General features: G+C 39.1%; 1 protein-coding gene across 2 annotated transcripts in view; it reads left to right on the top strand.

Annotated features, from left to right (window-relative positions):
* The window catches only part of GRM8 (glutamate metabotropic receptor 8), a 2,054,171-nt gene that overhangs the window by 75,016 nt on the left and 1,962,521 nt on the right, over window positions 1-16,634 (top strand). For both annotated transcript variants that reach the window (XM_069764916.1, XM_069764915.1), the window contains exon 2: window positions 8,841-9,659. In XM_069764916.1, the coding sequence (XP_069621017.1) occupies window positions 9,135-9,659 (525 nt within the window). In that variant the 5' untranslated portion in view covers window positions 8,841-9,134. The remainder of the gene's footprint in view (window positions 1-8,840; window positions 9,660-16,634) is intronic.

The raw sequence follows: 16,634 nt of genomic DNA, 5'->3' as shown, positions 1-16,634 counted from the left end.
GGTAAAAGTTTAATGAAAAAAAAGGTCTTCAGGAATTTAAAAAAAAAAATAATAAAAATAAATGTATAATGTGATTGTAAAATAGACTCAAAGCAATAACATTCGGAAATTTACCTATTTCACAAAAAATAAGCCCCAATATGAATTATTCACTGGAATTAATATGACTATAAAAATGGATACACAATATTTTTTTCCAATAAATCATGCCTTAATTAAGCAGGTAACATAAACTATAACAAAATAACACTTTACAGTAATTACACTTAGCCATGGAATTAAATTAATACCAAGAATTTTTTCCCACACAGAATAAATTACTACTAGGACAACCCATTCTTAGCCTAAATGTTCGGCCTCGATAATATAATAAAGCCTATACTCATCTCCTGTACCAACTCTGTTACAGTGGTCCCTGGCACTCGCTGTCCCGGAGCTGTGATATGGTGAGATGGACATATGACCCCGATGCCCAGACACAGCTGGTGTCACTGTCTCCACCTCCTTTCGAAATGAACATGAAGAGGAATTCAGAGATCCGCTGTAGCCTGGACTTCCTCTTCATGTTCAATTTGTCCGAAGGTGGAGACAGTGACACCAAACTTTATAGGCACCGGCATTATGTGTCAATTTACCGCATCACATCTTTGGGACTATGAGTGCAGATACCGCTGGAACAGAGCCGACACAGGAGGTGAGTATAGGCTTTATTTATTTTACCGAGCCTGAACATTTAGTTTAAGATGGGGTTGTCCTAGTAGTGGACAATCCATTTAATAAAAGTTCACCAAAAAGTTATATGTATTGCATAGAACAATCTACCATAAAGCTTTTTCAATTGGAAAAAAATGAAACAATTTTGGCTCTCATAGTAGAATAAATCAGTTTGTTCTCAAAGCTGGAAATAAGCAGGTCTTTAATGGGTTAACATGCTTTATTTTATTGCTATCTAGGGGGCTTCAGGATTTTGTGCCAGTTTAGAAATAAAACAGCTGGATACCTTTATATAAAAAAATGGATTAAGATGCGAAATGAAATTGATGCTAGGGTGTAATGGCACCAACTGCACAGCCACTAAAGCTGTTAATCTCCTATTGTCAATGGATGCTGTGTTTCCATTGTTGTAACATGCAGTTATCTATGTATAGGAGTGAGAAAAATATAAACTGTATATTTTAGAACAGGAGGAGATTATTTCACTTATCCTTTATTAACTTTGGTTTTGTTAAAGAAAGTTTCATGCAGGATTTTAGCTTTAAGCTAATTCTTAGTGTTCGGCTACACAACTGTATTTTTGGTCTGAGTGGTATCCATCAAAGTGGGACAGTGTAGACGACCAATTTATTTTCACTGACTGAATGTGCACATGATAAAAATCATAGCATGTACTATTTTCCTCAGAAATTCGGATGAGCCTCATTCATGTCTGTGGGTACAAGAAAAAAATTGGATGCCATATGAAGCCACAGTATAGCATCTGATTTTTCTGGACACATTGCAATTCTGTAACATAGGAAACTGTAAATGGTCTTGTAAATGATTAACTGCTGCAAAAAAATGTATTGCACATGGATGTCAGATGAGAAAAAAAATTGTCCCACTTTTCTGGAAGAAATTCTAACAGATTTTTTATACACTCGTGAACCTGACCTTAGAAGATATATAGTGGGTACGGATAGTATTCCGAACCCTTTAAATTTTTCACTCTTTTTTTCATTGCAGCCATTTGGTAAATTCAAAAAGTTTTTTTTTTTTCTCATTAATGTACACTCCACCCTATCTTGACTGGAAAAAAACAGAAATATAGTTATTTTTTGCAAATTTAATAAAAAAGAAAAACTTAAATATCCCTTGGTCATAACTTTTCAGACCCTTTGCTCAGACACTCATGTTTAAGTAACATGATGTCCATTTCTTTGTGATCCTCCTTGAGATGGTTCTACTCCTTCATTGGAGTCCAACTGTGTTTAATTAAACTGATAGGACTTGATTTGGAAAGGCATACACCTATCTACATGTATATAAGATCTCACAGGTCACAGTGCATATCAGACCAAATGAGAATCATGAGGTCAAAGGAACTGGTCAAGGAGATCAGAGACATAATTGTGCCAAGGCACAGATCTGGCCAAGGTTACAACATAATTTCTGCAGTACTCAAGGTTCCTAAGACCATAGTGGCCTCCATAATCCTTAAATGGAAGAAGTTTGGGACCACCAGAAGTCTTCCTATACCTGGGTGTCTAGCCAAACTGAGCAATTGTGGGAGAAAAGCCTTGATGAGAGAGGTAAAGAAGAACCCCAAGATCACTGTGGCTGAGCTCCAGAGATGCAGTAGGAAGATGGGAGAAAGTTCCACAAAGTCAACTATCAATGCAGCCCTCCACCAGTCAGGCCTTTATGGCAGAGTGGCCCGACGGAAGCCTCTCCTCAGTGCAAGACATATGAAAGCCCGCATAGAGTTTACTAAAAAACACATGAAGGACTCCCAGACGATGAGAAATGAGATTCTCTGGTCTGATGAGATGAAGATAGACCTTTTTGGTGATAATTCTAAGTGGTACAGTACATATGAGATGATATGTGGTAATTCCTGAGGAAGATGTCATATGTAGACTTTGAAACATGTTGAATAAAGTCATCATTCCTTTTCTTCAATACTGTATGTTCGGACTTCTATTTGTTCAGCAGCGCGAATGATATCCACAAAATTCCTTTGTATGGTTCCTGATATGGTCAATGCCTGACCCGTGGATCTGCGGCAGCTGACGTTTATATGTCTTGTCACTGGGGCACCAGGTGAACAGTTTTGTGAATAACAGATTCTGAATCTATCGGATAAGACCCTATTTGCGCTTCTTTTCTCCTACAGTTCCCTTGATAGATAACACCAGGTTTGGATGCCGATGAGTAAAACTCCATTTGATTAAAGCGTAGCAACCATTTTAATTTTTATTTCATAACTCAATAGTACACATGAAAATGAGCAATTTTTTTATTTTATCATAAAATCTGCTTCTTTCTTTGCCAAAGTTTATCAGTCATCAGTCAAAATTCTTAATTCTGAGATAAAATCTGTATTCGGTGATGACAGACTTTCCCATAACCAATCAAAGTGCACATATCCTTAGACTTCTTTTTTTCCATAGTGACATAATTAAAATGTGTTACATTGGGCCAAACAAAGGGGAAAAATAGAGTGATAATCGAGCAAATAACGGCACTGACTTCACGGTAAAATCTGGCTGTAGCATTTTTGCAGTTTGCTGTGAGATACTTTTAATATGGCATGTAATGTTGAGCCACTCTAATAATAATTGCTAGACACAGCATATGGCTTTTACTCTAGTGCTCAGCTTCATTAACACTATAACATCGCTGATGAAACTAGTAAACAGAATGTTCTATAGTTGCCACATTCAGGGGGCCACAAACCACAATTGACTCTCTTTCCGCTAGTTAGGGAACATTAGTCTGCAGCATGACAACCATATATAACTGTACTCATACAATACAAAATAGCTAAAGGCCATAATGAGAAAAAAAAGAAAAAACTCCCTCTACAGAATAGATGACTAACCATTAATTGGACACTAGTGCAAAAGAATGTGGTCAACTAAAGGATGACAATTAAGGAAAACTGTTAAAATCAGTCAATTTAGCTGACGTTTATCAAATTTTTCTATTCGGCTTTTAAACTCTCCACCACCTTGTAAGTATGTATGATTTATTTTAAGCATTTTCCAAAATAGCTTTTGAGAAGAATGAGCCAATTGATTCACAAAACCTTGGTACAGTGGCCATATCAGTATTATTTGGCCACCGGGCGAGATCCTGTGAACTGTCTCCTACCTGCGGAATTCCTCAAACCTCCCCTGATTTGTAGGCCAAAATCAGAATCATGATTTGCAGGCCTTCTTCTGGCATTTGTTGGACAAAGGTTCTGTAAATCAATTCACTTGACGCATTGAGTCTTATTTCTGCCACGTGTCGTGTTTGGATTCTGTAATGTAGTAATATTTTAATATGAAATAATTTGAGCAATATCTGAGCTCTTTATTCCAGTTATTGTTATTTTAAGATGCTGTTACACAGGCCATAATGGTTCCTAAAGAGGAAACACAGTCCTAATATATCAAAAGGGTTGTCACCTTATAAAAAATCTTCCTATCTCGATAAAGTTTATATTAAAATTACATACTGCTCTGTAATCGCCTTCCCCAGGTCCACTGATGAGTCTCTGCGGTTGCACATAATGTTTCTTATTGGGTGGACCACTGATGTCATGTCAACAGCTCAGCATCGCAGTCAATCATTGAGCTCAGCTGCTATACCCATTTAGAAGTAATGCCCCCCTTAGCGCCACTGAGCTCACTGATTGGCTGCCACGCTGTCTAAGCGCCTTTACCGTCGCAGCCAACTGACGGACACCAGAAGCTGCAACAGAGACACAGCGCTGGACCCAGAGATGGTGAATAAAGAGCAGTTTCTTATTTTCTGGAAGGGGAAGATCCCTTTAAACTAATGTCGAGGAACCATGTAGTACCGATTTATTTATTTTTCTTACTGAAGACACATAATCTTAGAGTCTTTATGGGGTTAACTTTTTTAAAACCTCCTTTTCACTCTTTTCATGGCAAATTTTTTTTTTATAGAATTTTTTAATGCATTTTTATATTTTAGTAGCTGTTTTAAATGATCCCATGCATTTTTAACACTCTTTTTTTATCCAACTGAGGAATCTACAGCACAGAACTTAACAAAAAAAACCCAACTTGAAAATACTTTCAAGATTTGGGAAAATATTTTGGGAAAAAAAAACAGGGTTCCAATAATCACAGGGGGACATCAATACTGTCTAATTCTTAGAGAGTTAGAACTTAGACTAGCTGTCACGATCCAATTTTGGATTTGTGGCAGATCTGATTTGCTTCAGTTTAATACCTTTTTTTCCTTTTTGGTCATATGGGGTTAATGCAGTTTTTCCCCCTCTGGTGGCCGCTCGTGTTATTGCATCTGGGGTTAATGCAGTTTTTCCCCCTCTGGTGGCCGCTCGTGTTATTGCATTGCTGCTGGCTCAGCTGATGTTTGTGGTGACCACTCCCTCCATCCTTTAAAAGGTCACCTGATTCATCAGCTGGCTGTCGGTGTTAGTTCATTCTTCAGCGACCAAGCCAGGAGTAGGAGCTAGCTGGGAACTGTTTCTCTACTGCTGTGTCCATTTACATTTGGTGTTTCTTCCTGCAGTGCTGTGCATTGCAGCATTAAGCTAAGTGTGGTTTACCTTTTCCTTTTCTCTCTCTGTATACTCTGTTTTGGTGATATTTTTACTCTGGTGCAGTCCACCTCTCTTGGGGGGGAGAGGGGGTCAGTGATAGGGTCTGCACAGGAGACAGGGATATGCTGGCGGCTCGGGCCTCCTAACCTTCATAGGTACCCCAGAGATAAGGGAAAGTCAGTGTCTCTTATAGTGGCAGGGACAGGTGCGGGTTCCAATACGCCACCCTGCCCCTTTATCGCCGTAATCGTTGTGACATTAACACCGACTTTCACATTTTTTCTGGTGAGCTATGGCTCAAATGCAGGCCTTTGCCCAACTGCTTCAGACCCTCACAGATGAGTTTAAGGTGCTTCGTGGTGAGGTGGTACAGCAGCTGCAGCAGTTGGTGGGGTTTTGGCCTTCGGCCCAGGGACATGCTCAACCAGAGCCCAAGATATCTCTTCCTGACAGGTTCTCTGGAGGGAGAGATACATTTTTGGTTTTTAAGGAGGCCTGCAAGTTATACTTCAGGCTCCGCCCTCATTCATCAGGGAGTGAGGAACAACGGGTGGGAATCATAGTTTCCCTTCTTAAAGGTGATCCCCAATCCTGGGCCTTCTCCCTGCCGACCGGTTCTCCATCTCTACGGTCAGTGGACGAGTTTTTTGCGGCTCTGGTATATGGTGACCCGAACGGCGTCTATTTGGCGGAATCCCGACTCCGCAAGATCAAGCAGGGGGCTCGGCCGGCGGAGGAGTACTGTTCACAGTTCAGGAGGTGGGCCACTGACACACAGTGGAATGACCCGGCCCTTAGGAGTCATTTTGTGCAGGGTCTGTCCCCTAGGTTGCAAGATACTCTGGTACAGTACGCCACTCCCAAGTCATTGGAGGCCGCCATGTCCCTTGCCATCCGGGTCGATAGACGTTTGAGGGAGAGGCATACACCAAATGTGCCCCCGGTAGTCCTTGCAAGGGAGGAGGACACACCTGACCAGGTGGATGAACCCATGCAGGTGGGAGGAGTTGCTTCCCAAACGGGGTTTTCTGGGGTTCGCCGTGGTGTGGGGGCATGTTTTTACTGTGGGCAGACTGGTCATTTTATCACTGTCTGCCCAGCTCGCGCCAAGATACCTGTTCCATCTAAAAAGCCATGTCTCCTGGTTGTGTGGAAGGAAGCGACCAGGGAGTGTATATTTCCTCCATTTTCTCATCTCAATGTACCTTACCTGCTGAGGTGGTTGTAGGTGGGGTAACTGAGAATATTCCAGTGCTTGTGGACAGTGGAGCAGGAGTCAATTTGGTGGATGCTCATTTTGTCCAGAACCATGGCCTGATGAGTAGGTCGCTAGCTAGACCCCTAAGCGTTCAGGCCATTGACTCTGTCCTGCTCAGCCAGGGGAGCATTACCCAAGTCGTTGACAAGATACATTTGCGTATAGGGGCTTGTCATGAAGAGTTCCTGTCATGCTACATCTTGGAGAACATACCAACTCCCATTGTCTTAGGTCTCCCTTGGTTGAGTAAGCACAACCCGGTCATAGACTGGCGGTCCAGAGAAGTAGTCAGCTGGGGTCAGTCGTGTAAGGACTGCTGTCCAGGAGCTACGATCTCTGCCGTCCTTCTACAACCTACCCCTTCTTCTGTGGGGGCAGTAGAGGTGTTTGAAGGGAGTAGGGGCAAGACTCTACTCTCATTACATTCTATCCTGGTATGTCTGAGACCTCTTAGGAGGAGGGGTCAGAGGAGGGTGGTGGTTCCCTCGGTGCATAGTGGGGGTGTGAGTTTGGTGACACAGGGGGATGCCTCTGTTGTCGGTTCTATAAAGAGTTCACCATCTGGTGGCAGACGCTTGCGTGAAAATAAACATTCAGGTCCGGACCTGTGTGTGAATGATTACGTATGGGTGTCCACCAAAAATATCAGGTGGAAGTGTGGAACTGGAATCTGGAGTTCGAGGGTAATCGGGCCATACCGGGTGTCAGCCATTGTCGGTCCGAAGACTTACCAGTTGGAGTTACCCTCTGTAATGCCCATACACAACTCATTCCACAGGTCGGCGCTCTGGAGATTTGTGCCGCTTATGTTGTCATCTCCAATGTGCTGTGTCCACCGTAAACCTAAGGGTCAGGTGACTGAGGAGGTGAACTCTGGTGAATCGAGATGTTCTCACTGTAGGTTGTTTACTGGTGAGGTCCAGTGTTGAGGGTCCAGAGGCCCCTCATTGAAAGGGGGGTACTGTCAAAATCCAATTTTGGGTTTGTGGCAGATCTGGTTTGCTTCAGTTTAATACCTTTTTTTCCTTTTTGGTCATAGGGGGTTAATGCAGTTTTTCCCCCTCTGGTGGCTGCTCGTGTTATTGCATCGGGGGTTAATGCAGTTTTTCCCCCTCTGGTGGCCGCTCGTGTTATTGCATTGCTGCTGGCTCAGCTGATGTTTGTGGTGACCACTCCCTCCATCCTTTAAAAGGTCACCTGATTCATCAGCTGACTGTCGGTGTTAGTTCATTCTTCAGCGACCAAGCCAGGAGTAGGAGTTAGCTGGGAACTGTTGGTCTACTGCTGTGTCCGTTTACATCTGGTGTTTCTTCCTGCAGTGCTGTGCCTTGCAGCATTAAGCTAAGTGTGGTTTACCTTTTCCTTTTCTGTATACTCTGTTTTGGTGATATTTTTACTCTGGTGCAGTCCACCTCTCTTGGGGGGGAGAGGGGGTCACTGATAGGGTCTGCACAGGAGACAGGGATACGCTGGCGGCTCGGGCCTCCTAACCTTCATAGGTACCCCCAAGATAAAGGAAAGTCAGGGTCCCTTATAGTGGCAGGGACAGGTGCGGGTTCCAATACGCCGTCCTGCCCCTTTATCGCCGTAGTCGTCGTAACACTAGCCTAGACAGTCTTGAAGTCTGTTAAATGTCTCACTGTAGTTCATGCTGTTTGATAAATCTGGCATATTTTAAGACTTTATAGACTTAATTTACCCTACCTAATAGTTGACTTACTAAGGGGAAGCAAATTGGTTTCATTAGGCAGTGACATCTTTTCACTTAGACCTTGTTTTCTTGCACAGAAAGGGTCTAAAACACATTAGAAAAATTCAAGTAATTTGGCATAAATTACACCAGAATTCTGGTGCATTTAACTTGATAAATATGCATCACTGATTTGGGTGCATATCATAGTTTAGTAATGGCTGACAGCCAACATCTCGTTGCAGCATTTTTTCTACAAAAATATATTTAGAAAAGCCAAAAACAACAAAATATTATTCACCTTCTTTAAAGTTAATATCAGAATTAATACTAGACATAATTTATCTTGCTGATTGTAAGTCGCCTAGCTTTCTCATCAAATACTGAATCAAATTAGACTTGTTTTTCAGCACAAATCACTTTCAATATTGTTTTCATGGTCACTGACCTGAATTAGGCAAGGTATGCAGTGCAGAAAATGAGTCACAGCAATTTCAGCGCACATTTGCATCTGTTGTTTCAATGTATTTGTTAAGGTAATGTTAGTTATGTATTTGGCATATCTGGAGGGCTAGTGCAGAGACTAAACATATTTTGTCTGTTCTCTTTTTCAGGTGGACTGTACCTAATGAATATGACTTGGAGACAACTGTCTAATATTGAATCACTGCGAGACCTTCCCAATATAGTAATTCACCTGCATTATAGTCTGAATATGAAGAATGTGCAAAATTGAATAAGATGTTTTAATTCAAGTTTTGAGGCTGCTACAGAAACTGCTGATTTATCAGCTCAACCGTCCTATATAGTCACTTAGTGGGCACTGATGGTAGCATCTTTTAGATGCAACTTGAAAGGGTCTACGATATTGCATCTTAAATTACACCATTGGCTTTCGGATAGTAAACATGTCTTTGGCAAGATTGGCTTTGGAAAAAAAATCAATGTCTGGTGGTATTTCCACAATGTTTTTGGTCATAAGGCTATACTGGATCTTAAGCTTGATACATACAGTTGGAAGTCAAGAATATGCCCACTCTATCCGAGTGGAAGGGGACGTTATACTTGGTGGTCTTTTCCCAGTCCATTCAAGAGGAGAACGTGGGGTGCCTTGTGGGGAACTTAAAAAAGAAAAGGGAATTCACAGACTTGAGGCAATGATGTATGCAATAGACCAGATAAACAAAGACCAGGACCTTCTTCCAAACATTACTGTAGGTGTCCGGATCCTTGACACCTGTTCAAGGGATACCTATGCCTTGGAGCAATCTTTAACCTTTGTGCAAGCTTTAATAGAAAAAGATGCTACTGATGTCAGATGTGCAAATGGTGATTCACCTATTTTTACCAAGCCGGATAGGATATCCGCAGTGATAGGAGCTGCAGCAAGTTCTGTTTCCATTATGGTTGCTAATATATTAAGGCTATTTAAGGTAAGGTGTTTTACTTACATCCATACTTGCAATTCTTTGTCTATGTGTAGCTTGCGTTTTCCTTCAAGTAGAATAATTTATGCAAAGCGTGCTTCTTTTTATGGTTTACATTGACAAGCTCTGAATGCAGCATGTGTTATTGGAGTACTGAAGTAGATGAAATGTTTGTCTGCCAAGAGCCCTTGCATTCTCACTTTCTTGTTTTAATGATCAATTTACCTCTGTTAGCATCGGAATCATCTTTGCAGCAAATGAATATAATCTGGTGATGCACAGTAATTTTGTACTTCTCAAAAGATTTCTGCAACAAGATATGTTTCTGAATTCCTCTTATAACCTTTTGAACACAGGGAACACCATTAAGAAAATACATGGATCAATAAAGTCAATAAAAACCCATTGTGCATATTGTGCCGAACAGAAGGATATGTAGTTTAAATCAGAATCCTTTCTAATGCAGGAATAAATCAGGGCACCCTCATAAACACTTCATCATTCCTTTTTGCAACCATGATGTCATAGATGAAACTTCAATCTTTCCAGAAGATCTAGGCAAAGGAGCTCTTCTCCGGGAGGAAATTTCTCTCTTGTGCCAACTATAGGAAGCTACCCTGTAAATCAATGTATGATCCATAAAAACCCCTCTGAATATATAAATCATTATTAGCCAAGATAGACACCCATCCAGTGTCCCAGTCTTAACTGATAAGAAAGAAGAACCATGAATCAGCTATTGTTTTTTGACCAGTAGTAAGGCTAGTGCTAAAGGTCCATATTTATTTAATATATATATTTAAAGAATTGACAGTATGTCTACACTATTTTGACAAAAGTATTGTGACACATTCCATATATATACTAGTTCTTCCAAACCCAACCATGTCTTTATGGACTTTGCTTTGTGCACTTGGGCACAGTCATGCTGGAATAGAAAACAGCCTTCTCCATACTGTATCCTAAAGTAGGAAGCATACAATTCTCAAACATTTCTTGGTAGGCCAAAGCCTTAGGCTTCTTTCACACTAGCATCGTTTGGCCTCCGTCGCAATGCGTCATTTTGCAGAAAAACGCATCCTGCAAAGTTGTCTGCAGGATGCATTTTTTCTCCATAGGCTTGTATTAGCGACGCATTGCGACGCATTGCCACACGTCGCAACCATCGTGCGACGGTTGCGTCATGTTGCATCGGACCGTCGGCACCAAAAAACGTTGCTTGTAACGTTTTTTGGTGTGTAGTGTTCGCCATTTCCGACCGCACATGCACGGCCGGAACTCCGCCCCCTCCTCCCCGCCACTCACAATGGGGCAGCGGATGCATTGTAATAATGCATCCGCTGCCACCGTTGTGCAGCGTTGAGACAGGATGTGTCGGTACGTCAGCCTGATGCACTGCGACGGGCCAACACTACTGTGAACGTAGCCATATTTGTTCTTTTTACTGGCACTAAGGGCCTGCACCAAACTTCAGTGTGTACAATGCAGTCAGGCACACAACGTTCTCCTGGCATTCACCAAACCCTATCTCATCCATCAGACTACCAGATGATCAAGCACAATTTGTCCTTCCACAGAACATGTTTCCACTGCTCCAGAGTTAATTGGCGTTTCATTGTATGCTTAGTATTGCACTTGGTGATGTTAGGCTTTAATGCAGCTGCTTGGCTATGAAACCCATGCCATAAACCTCCTAGAATGCTGAGGTTAATGCCAGATGAGATTTAGAGCTCTTTAGTTATTGTGTCAGCCGAGCGCCAGTGACTTTTATGCGTTATGTGCCTCAGCACTCGGTGTTCCCACTCTGTATGTGGTCTCCACTTTGTGGCTGAGTTTCTATGATTGCTAACTGCTTCCATTTTTCAATAATACCACTCTTAGTTAATCATGGACTGAGTGTGAAGAAAGAAACTTCATGAACTGACTTGTTGCAGTGGTGCTATAGGAAAAAAATGGAGACACAAAGCGCAAAATAGGGTCTTATCCTCTAGATAACCACGAGAGCTTTCTTAGAATTGCTCACCTGATTTTGTTGAATGAAAAGCATGTAGTGATTTTGGCTGCTGCAGATCCACAAGCCGATCAACGGCCGTATGACAATATAAACTGTGCAGGAGTTGTGGGTTAAATCCGCGCTGCCTTAATGAAGAAGTTCCAAGGATAATAAATTTAAAAGGTGGTTTATTCAACGCGTTTCAAGGTCAGTGCGACCTCTTCTTCAGGAAATTCCACATACAACATACAGATACAATGTGCTTACAAGTATAAGTTGACAGCACCACACCCTCATCATTTTTTTTTTTTTTTCCCCCCCTTTTTTTCTTCTTTTTTTACAAAAGGTTAATACAACTTTGTCGACAAAGAATTCATTGAAGGGTAGTCTTGCATTAATTTATATTTACAGGATAATATTAAGTTAAAAGAGATGGTAATCAGTTGGTTAAGTTAATCGATTAAATATCTCTTCAATGAAAAAAGAAAAAAAAAAAAAAATAGCTGATAAGAACCTGTGAGGTGAGATTCCCCAGTTACCAAGTTCTGCTGCATAATGCACAGGCTACTGAGCCACACCATTCATTTCTTTGCGTATAAAAGCTATTGATTATTAAATTTGAATTCCACCTTAAACAAAAATGTATTATTAAAAAAAGAAATCTTTTATTATTAAAACAACTACTAAAAAAATAGATAAATATATATATGTATAAATTCCTGGACTGGTTGTCTCTATTTCCTTTTTATTTCCTTTTTGGGGGTGTTCCATTCTATAATATCGGGATTGAGATACAGCAAAAAGTCTGTTTGCTGCTGTAGACAAGAGGGAAAACAAAACACAAAAAAAAAAAACACACCACAGCAACATTGGAAGTAATTTAACTCAATTGGGAGCAACATGGCGCTGAGCTCCAAACAAAAAAAAAAAAATAAATATGTCCACACTCCAATCCAGGAGATCGACACCATCAACCACATCAGGGGGCTATATACACACTAGGCTAATTATTTACTAAATATATTTCTCATGAATTAGGATATATAGATTACATTATAAAAAATAAATAATTAAATAATTAAAAACATTGTTCATATCGAGGGGCAATAAATACATCAAACTAATTATTTGATCATTTTCATGAATTAAACATATATATATATATATAGGTTAGCATTTATAAAATATAGAGATCACAAAAACAATTCTGTATATATAATACCAAATTAAATGAAAGCCTCAGTGATCTCATTCAGACCCTGCGGTTTCAAGCTCCCTAGTTTGTACATCCAATACACCTCCTTTCTATTTAATTTCATGGTTCTGTTGGGAACTTTTTCAGGGATGTGATCAATGGGACTGATTTTTTAATTATTAAAATCCTTATTATGTATAAAAGTGTAATGTCTAGATAGTCCATGGGTAAGGAGGCCCTTTTTTATGTTGTGCCTGTGTGAATTTAACCGTAGATGGAGTGGTTGAGTGGTTCTACCAACATACTGTTTGCCACAAGGGCACTCAATTACATAAATTACATATTCTGAATTGCAATTCAGAAAATGAGAGATCATAAATTTTTCTTTGGTGGCAAAAGAGATAATGCTGTCTGCTTTATGTTTGATGCTTTGGCAGCATAGACAGTTTTTTGATCCACATTTATAAATCCGTCTGATTGTGTTGGTAATATGGTTATCCCTTGGATTGTTTAAGGGTTTCAGGCGACTCGGTGCTATAATATTCCTGATGGTAGGTGCTCTGCGGAAGGTAATCTTAGGATTTCTAGAGAGAACTTTACTCAGAACGGGGTCATTTAATAGAATGTACCAGTTTTTTTGCAGAACATCACGTATTTCTTTATGTTCATTGTTATACTGTGTTATAAAATTCATCTTAAATTTTTTATCATCGGGAATTTTTACTCTATTATCTAGTAGTGCTCCTTGATTTAATTTCATAGAATTATCAAAGGCTCGTTTTACTAGATTTGTGGGATAGTTCTGAGCACGAAATTTTTTACTCAATATGGTGGATTGTTCCTTATAATCGATATCAGCAGTGCAGTTCTTTCTAATTCGACGGAATTGGTTATTTGGAATATTGTTTAACCATTTGGAGTAATGACCACTGCTGAAATGAATGTAGCTATTTGCATCAACTTTTTAAAAAAATGTTTTGCTACAGATGTTGCCATCTTTTATAAAGAGTGTAACATCCAAGAAATTGATGTTATTATTATCATAAAGGGCAGTAAATGAAAGACCCCAGTTATTATTATTAATTTGCTGGATGAAATTATCAACATTATTTTCTGTGTTATCCCAAATAAATATCAAGTCATCTATAAACCTTTTATAAAAAATAATTTGTTTCTGCCATGTTTCATTTAAAATAAATAATTCCTCAAAAACCCCCATAAAAAGATTTGCGAAAGTAGGTGCTACTTTCGAGCCCATTGCGGTCCCTTTGATCTGGTGATAAAATTCATTTTCAAAGGTAAAATAGTTATTTTTTAGTATAAAATCCAATCCTTTAATTAGAAAGTTTTTTTGAAATGAGGAGAGCCTATTATCAAATTTAAGGAAGTAATCAAAACATAGTAGTCCAACATCGTGTGGGATGTTTGAGTACAGTGCTGAAACATCCATAGTAAGAAAGATGTACTCAGGTTTCCATAAAACTTTCTGTAAAAGCACTAATAAATGGGAGGAATCACGAAGATGGCTATTAAGATTAAAAACATGTGTAAGCATAATTCGATCAATATATTGTGCAAGATTGGAAGTCAGTGAATTTATACCTGCAATAATGGGCCTGCTTGGGGGATTTTGTATATTTTTGTGTATTTTTGGCAAATGATAAAAAAATGGGATACTGGGGTTTTTTACGCATAAAAAACTTTTCTCTTTGTTACTAAAAATATTTAGAGTCAATCCTTCTGCAATAAGATCATTATATTTCTGTATGGAGGATGCATAGTTATTAAAGGAACTTTTCTTATAATAGTTATTATCTGAGAGAATTTTTAAAGCTTCATTAATATAGTCACAACGATTTTGTATCACTATCCCTCCTGGATTGGAGTGTGGACATATTTTTTTTTTTTTTTGGAGCTCAGCGCCATGTTGCTCCCAATTGAGTTAAATTACTTCCAATGTTGCTGTGGTGTGTTTTTTTTTGTGTTTTGTTTTCCCTCTTGTCTACAGCAGCAAACAGACTTTTTGCTGTATCTCAATCCCGATATTATAGAATGGAACACCCCCAAAAAGGAAATAAAAAGGAAATAGAGACAACAGTCCAGGAATTTATACATATATATATTTATCTATTTTTTTAGTAGTTGTTTTAATAATAAAAGATTTCTTTTTTTAATAATACATTTTTGTTTAAGGTGGAATTCAAATTTAATAATCAATAGCTTTTATACGCAAAGAAATGAATGGTGTGGCTCAGTAGCCTGTGCATTATGCAGCAGAACTTGGTAACTGGGGAATCTCACCTCACAGGTTCTTATCAGCTATTTTTTTTTTCTTTTTTCATTGAAGAGACATTTAATCGATTAACTTAACCAACTGATTACCATCTCTTTTAACTTAATATTATCCTGTAAATATAAATTAATGCAAGACTACCCTTCAATGAATTCTTTGTCGACAAAGTTGTATTAACCTTTTGTAAACAAAGAAGAAAAAAAGGGGAAAAAAAAAAAAAAAAAGATGAGGGTGTGGTGCTGTCAACTTATACTTGTAAGCACATTGTATCTGTATGTTGTATGTGGAATTTCCTGAAGAAGAGGTCGCACTGACCTTGAAACGCGTTGAATAAACCACCTTTTAAATTTATTATCCTTGGAACTTCTTCATTAAGGCAGCGCGGATTTAACCCACAACTCCTGCACAGTTTATATTGTTGCAGTGGTGACACTCTCTTTCAATAGAGTATTGTAAATTATTAAGACATTTCGAAAAAGGATTTTTTTTTTTACAAATGTTGGTAAAGTCAGACTGCATGGCTTGCGGGTGGGTGTTATACACCTGTGGCAATGAGACTGAATGGAAAACCTGAAATAAATTATTAAAGATTACCTTCATTTTTTTATTGATAGGTACTGCCTAGCATGTTCTGCAGATCTTGAGACCTGCACAGATCACAAGAGCCACACTAAAAGTCAAACACATAAGGCACATGCTCTCATCTCCTGCTTTAGAGTGCACAAGAAGAGGTGCATTGACTTAATAGAAAATTAGTGCACCTATACAGAGAGTGGAATACTAGTTTTCAGGTTTTCTGGTGAGGTCATACTCCATTCTGTGCAGAGTGCATCTGCCTGACAAGCAGCAAATTTCAGGATTTCAAGATTCACCTCCACCGATCTACCAAACATATTACGCCATATCTATCATTTAAAAAATTAAAGTTTAGGTACTCTATTAAAGATGTGTCCCATTACTTTGGTCTATACAATGTATTTGTATTAAAGTGGTTGCATTTTGACAATTTTGTGATGAGTTCGGTATAAATAATCAATGATGTTGAATTCAATGTCATTATTTTCAGCTATTGTGCATCTTTGTTTATAAGTAAATCATTTCAAGATCGTTTCTGATTGCATGTGCTATAACATGAGAATAACTTTGACCTTTGACAGGCAGTATGGACTTTAGCATTATTTATATGACGATACAACCTTATGTACCATGTAGAGACCAAGTACTCTTTGCTAAGCCTGTAAAACTTATTGAAAAAGCTGAATTCAGATGGCGGGTTTAGTATCTCAGAGGCATCTTCCTACCCTAAATGTAAAAAATGTCAAATATAGATCTATAGACAGCATTAATGTGTCTGAACTTATCAGCTGTCAGAGTTGCCAACTTTTGAAAATAGGTGTCAGGAGAAGATGAGATGTCCATAGCGCACCATATTATTTGCTCTACTGATGCTGAGCTCAGTCAGCACAGGCGAGCCTCAGAAATATACTCTGTTTAGTAGAA

This window comes from Ranitomeya imitator, chromosome 4 (assembly GCF_032444005.1).
Source record: "Ranitomeya imitator isolate aRanImi1 chromosome 4, aRanImi1.pri, whole genome shotgun sequence".
Taxonomy (NCBI): domain Eukaryota; kingdom Metazoa; phylum Chordata; class Amphibia; order Anura; family Dendrobatidae; genus Ranitomeya; species Ranitomeya imitator.
The sequence above is the reverse complement of the archived record's forward strand: the minus strand, read 5'-3'. Positions and strand labels throughout refer to the sequence as shown.